This window comes from Penaeus vannamei, chromosome 27 (genome assembly GCF_042767895.1).
Source record: "Penaeus vannamei isolate JL-2024 chromosome 27, ASM4276789v1, whole genome shotgun sequence".
NCBI lineage: Eukaryota > Metazoa > Arthropoda > Malacostraca > Decapoda > Penaeidae > Penaeus > Penaeus vannamei.
Genome location: NC_091575.1, coordinates 20,559,187 through 20,564,186, shown reverse-complemented (window position 1 = coordinate 20,564,186; position 5,000 = coordinate 20,559,187). Strand labels below are relative to the sequence as shown.

At 75.9% G+C, this 5,000-nt stretch overlaps 1 protein-coding gene across 1 annotated transcript in view; it reads left to right on the top strand.

The window, feature by feature from the left end:
- Nucleotides 1-2,864, top strand: part of LOC138866857 (collagen, type I, alpha 1a-like) — a 7,805-nt gene extending 4,941 nt beyond the window's left edge. Inside the window, exon 5 of the mRNA XM_070140667.1 lies at nucleotides 2,583-2,864. Coding sequence (XP_069996768.1) covers nucleotides 2,583-2,864 — 282 coding nt within the window. The remainder of the gene's footprint in view (nucleotides 1-2,582) is intronic.
- The last annotated feature ends 2,136 nt before the right edge of the window (nucleotides 2,865-5,000 follow it).

The window sequence follows — 5,000 nt, the reverse complement described above, 5'->3', positions numbered from 1 at the left end:
GGCAGGGGCTTCCTCGCGGCGGCGGAGGCCACGCCCGCGCCTACCGCCGCCGCCTCCGCCCTCGGCCCGAGAGGGCGCAGGGGGCAGGAGAGCCCAAGCCGCCTGCCCGGGGGGCGAGGCCCAACCAGCAGGATGCCCCAGCACCGCCCGCGCAAGGCCCCCGACAGGCCCCGACGGCGAGCTTGCCCGCCCGCCCGCCAGCCCGCAGCCGCCGAAGGTGGCTCCCCCCTATAGTTGTCGGCGCGGGCCCTCAGCCCACACGACCGCGGGCAGGGCTCGGCCCCGGGGGCCACGGAAGGCAGCCCCTCCGACGGCCCCGGCAGCCAGGACCCCCCAGAGCCTGCTTCGCTTTCGAGGACGCGAGCCGGAGAGGCAGGGGCTTCCTTGCGGCGGCGAGGGCCACGCCCGCGGCGGCGAGGGCCACGCCCGCGCCCGCCGACGCCGCCTCCGCCCTCGGCCCAAGAGGGCGCAGGGGGCAGGAGAGCCCAAGCCGCCCGCCCGGGGGGCGAGGCCCAACCAGCAGGATGCCCCCGCACCGCCCGCGCAAGGCCCCCGACCGGCCCCGACGGCGAGCTTGCCCGCCCGCCCGCCAGCCCGCAGCCGCCGAAGGTGGTTCCCCCCTATAGTTGTTGGCGCGGGCCCTCAGCCCACTCGACCGCGGGCAGGGCTCGGCCCCGGGGGCCACGGAAGGCAGCCCCTCCGACGGCCCCGGCAGCCAGGACCCCCCAAAGCCTGCCCCGCTTTCGGGGACGGGAGCCGGAGAGGCAGGGGCTTCCTCGCGGCGGCGGGGGCCACGCCCGCGCCCGCCGACGCCGCCTTCGCCCCCGCCCCCGGCCCAAGAGGGCGCAGGGGGCAGGAGAGCCCAAGCCGCCTGCCCGGGGGGCGAGGCCCAACCAGCAGGATGCCCCCGCAACGCCCGCGCAAGGCCCCCGACAGGCCCCGACGGCGAGCTTGCCCGCCCGCCCGCCAGCCCGCAGCCGCCGAAGGTGGTTCCTCCCTATAGTTGTCGGCGCGGGCCCTCAGCCCACACGACCGCGGGCAGGGCTCGGCCCCGGGGGCCACGGAAGGCAGCCCCTCCGACGGCCCCGGCAGCCAGGACCCCCCAAAGCCTGCCCCGCTTTCGGGGACGGGAGCCGGAGAGGCAGGGGCTTCCTCGCGGCGGCGAGGGCCACGCCCGCGCCCGCCGACGCCGCCTCCGCCCTCGGCCCAAGAGGGCGCAGGGGGCAGGAGAGCCCAAGCCGCCCGCCCGGGGGGCGAGGCCCAACCAGCAGGATGCCCCCGCACCGCCCGCGCCAGGCCCCCGACCGGCCCCGACGGCGAGCTTGCCCGCCCGCCCGCCAGCCCGCAGCCGCCGAAGGTGGTTCCCCCCTATAGTTGTTGGCGCGGGCCCTCAGCCCACTCGACCGCGGGCAGGGCTCGGCCCCGGGGGCCACGGAATGCAGCCCCTCCGACGGCCCCGGCAGCCAGGACCCCCCAATGCCTGCCCCGCTTTCGGGGACGGGAGCCGGAGAGGCAGAGGCTTCCTCGCGGCGGCAGGGGCCACGCCCACGCCCGCCAACGCCGCCTTCGCCCCCGCCCCCGGCCCAAGAGGGCGCAGGGGGCAGGAGAGCCCAAGCCGCCTGCCCGGGGGGCGAGGCCCAACCAGCAGGATGCCCCCGCACCGCCCGCGCAAGGCCCCCGACAGGCCCCGACGGCGAGCTTGCCCGCCCGCCCGCCAGCCCGCAGCCGCCGAAGGTGGTTCCCCCCTATAGTTGTCGGCGCGGGCCCTCAGCCCACACGACCGCGGGCAGTGCTCGGCCCCGGGGGCCACGGAAGGCAGCCCCTCCGACGGCCCCGGCAGCCAGGACCCCCCAAAGCCTGCCTCGCTTTCGGGGACGGGAGCCGGAGAGGCAGGGGCTTCCTCGCGGCGGCGGGGGCCACGCCCGCCAACGCCGCCTTCGCCCCCGCCCCCGGCCCAAGAGGGCGCAGGGGGCAGGAGAGCCCAAGCCGCCTGCCCGGGGGGCGAGGCCCAACCAGCAGGATGCCCCCGCACCGCCCGCGCAAGGCCCCCGAGAGGCCCCGACGGCGAGCTTGCCCGCCCGCCCGCCAGCCCGCAGCCGCCGAAGGTGGTTCCCCCCTATAGTTGTCGGCGCGGGCCCTCAGCCCACACGACCGCGGGCAGTGCTCGGCCCCGGGGGCCACGGAAGGCAGCCCCTCCGACGGCCCCGGCAGCCAGGACCCCCCAAAGCCTGCCTCGCTTTCGGGGACGGGAGCCGGAGAGGCAGGGGCTTCCTCGCGGCGGCGGGGGCCACGCCCGCGCCCGCCGCCTCCTCCTCCGCCCCCGGCCCGAGAGGGCGCAGGGGGCAGGAGAGCCCAAGCCGCCTGCCCGGGGGGCGAGGCCCAACAAGCAGGATGCCCCCGCAACGCCCGCGCAAGGCCCCCGACAGGCCCCGACGGCGAGCTTGCCTGCCCAACCGCCAGCCCGCAGCCGCCGAAGGTGGTTCCCCCCTATAGTTGTCGGCGCGGGCCCTCAGCCCACACGACCGCGGGCAGGGCTCGGCCCCGGGGGCCACGGAAGGCAGCCCCTCCGACGGCCCCGGCAGCCAGGACCCCCCAAAGCCTGCCCCGCTTTCGGGGACGGGAGCCGGAGAGGCAGGGGCTTCATCACGGCGGCGGTGGCCACGCCCGCGCCCGCCGACGCCGCCTCAGCCCTCGGCCTAAGAGGGCGCAGGGGGCAGAAGAGCCCAAGCCGCCTGCCCGGGGGGCGAGGCCCAACAAGCAGGATGCCCCCGCACCGCCCGCGCAAGGCCCCCGACAGGCCCCGACGGCGAGCTTGCCCGCCCGCCCGCCAGCTCGCAGCCTCCGAAGGTGGTTCCCCCCTATAGTTGTCGGCGCGGGCCCTCAGCCCACACGACCGCGGGCAGGGCTCGGCCCCGGGGGCCACGGAAGGCAGCCCCTCCGACGGCCCCGGCAGCCAGGACCCCCCAAAGCCTGCCCCGCTTTCGGGGACGGGAGCCGGAGAGGCAGGGGCTTCCTCAAGGCGGCGGGGGCCACGCCCGCGCCCGCCGCCTCCGCCCCCGGCCCGAGAGGGCGCAGGGGGCAGGAGAGCCCAAGCCGCCTGCCCGGGGGGCGAGGCCCAACCAGCAGGATGCCCCCGCAACGCCCGCGCAAGGCCCCCGACAGGCCCCGACGGCGAGCTTGCCCGCCCGCCCGCCAGCCCGCAGCCGCCGAAGGTGGTTCCCGCCTATAGTTGTCGGCGCGGGCCCTCAGCCCACACGACCGCGGGCAGGGCTCGGCCCCGGGGGCCACGGAAGGCAGCCCCTCCGACGGCCCCGGCAGCCAGGACCCCCCAAAGCCTGCCCCGCTTTCGGGGACGGGAGCCGGAGAGGCAGGGGCTTAATCACGGCGGCGGGGGGCACGCCCGCGCCCGCCGCCTCCGCCCTCGGCCCGAGAGGGCGCAGGGGGCAGGAGAGCCCAAGCCGCCTGCCCGGGGGGCGAGGCCCAACCAGCAGGATGCCCCAGCACCGCCCGCGCAAGGCCCCCGACAGGCCCCGACGGCGAGCTTGCCCGCCCACCCGCCAGCCCGCAGCCGCCGAAGGTGGTTCCCCCCTATAGTTATCGGCGCGGGCCCTCAGCCCACACGACCGCGGGCAGGGCTCGGCCCCGGGGGCCACGGAAGGCAGCCCCTCCGACGGCCCCGGCAGCCAGGACCCCCCAAAGCCTGCCCCGCTTTCGTGGACGGGAGCCGGAGAGGCAGAGGCTTCCTCGCGGCGGCGGGGGCCACGCCACGGAATGGTTTCCGAGTGCCGCCCCCCTTTTGCGGCCTTCCCCTCGCGACGGCTGAGCCCCCTGCGGTTCTTCTCCCCTCGGCCACGTTTCGCCGGTAGCGCGGAGTTAGATCCCGGGTGTGCACACCCTTGCGGCGAGAAAGGAAGAAACCCCCGGCAATCCCAAGCCCCTCCTCCTGCGGAGGCCACGGGTGAGGCAGGTTGAAAAGGAGACTGGGCCAGCGAGAGTACCTCCCCTCCCCCTTGCCACGGGCTTGGCTCGCTCGCCTCCTGCCGGCTCCCGTTTGTGCTTGCTTGCTTGCTTGCTTGCCTCCGGAGCCGAGCCTTGCAGCGCGAGTTGCGGCCAGGGCCCCATTGTGTGTGGCGTTCTTCGGGGGGGGGGGGGGTTGGAGTCGTATGTTGTTTTGTCTGCGGCCCGTTGCTGCGACGGAGAACGGAGGAAAGAGGAGGAGGAGGAGGAGAAGGCGGAGAGGCGGTGAGCAAAGGCGTGGCTTGCCCTTAGCCTTGCACAGCTCAAGGGTGCGGAGCGGGATTGCCGGAAGCAGGCGTGTGTGTGGGTGAGCAGCCTTGACAGCTGTGAGCCTGTGCCCCACTGCCTTGGCAGCCCGCCTGTCCCGGCCGGCTGGCTGGCTGGCTGGCTGGCCTGCCTGCGCCGCGCCCCTCTCCCCCCCTCCCCCTCTGTCCTCTGTCCTCCCCGTCGCTGCACGACCACGATGGCGATAGAGAGAAAAAGGGCTCGCGCCCGGGAGGGAGCTCGCCGCGGCCGTTGTTCTGGTCCGGCGACGCTGTCGTCTCCCTCCCCTGTGTGCGGCGCACCCTGAGTCGAGAGAGAAACGACCCCCAACAACCAGCCCTCGAAAAAAGTGCGGCCCCCCCTTTATTTGAAATGCCCCCCCTCCTTCGTCCCCATTCCTTCCTGGTGTGGCTTCTGGCCACAGCAGCGGGAGAGCGGGGCGAGAGTCGTCGGGCGTTTCCGGGGGGGCTTTGCCATGTGAAAAGCCAAAGTAACAATAACCAGAGAGGTCGAGAGAGAAGCGAGAGGAAGAAGGCAGGCAGGAAGGAAAGACCGCAGCGGAAGAGCGGCGGCGGCGGCGGCAGTGCCTCCCCCGTAGCTGCAGCTGCTGCGTGTGTGTGGGTGAGCAGCCTTGACAGCTGTGAGCCTGTGCCCCACTGCCTTGGCAGCCCGCCTGTCCCGGCCGGCTGGCTGGCTGGCTGGCTGGCCTGCCTGCGCCG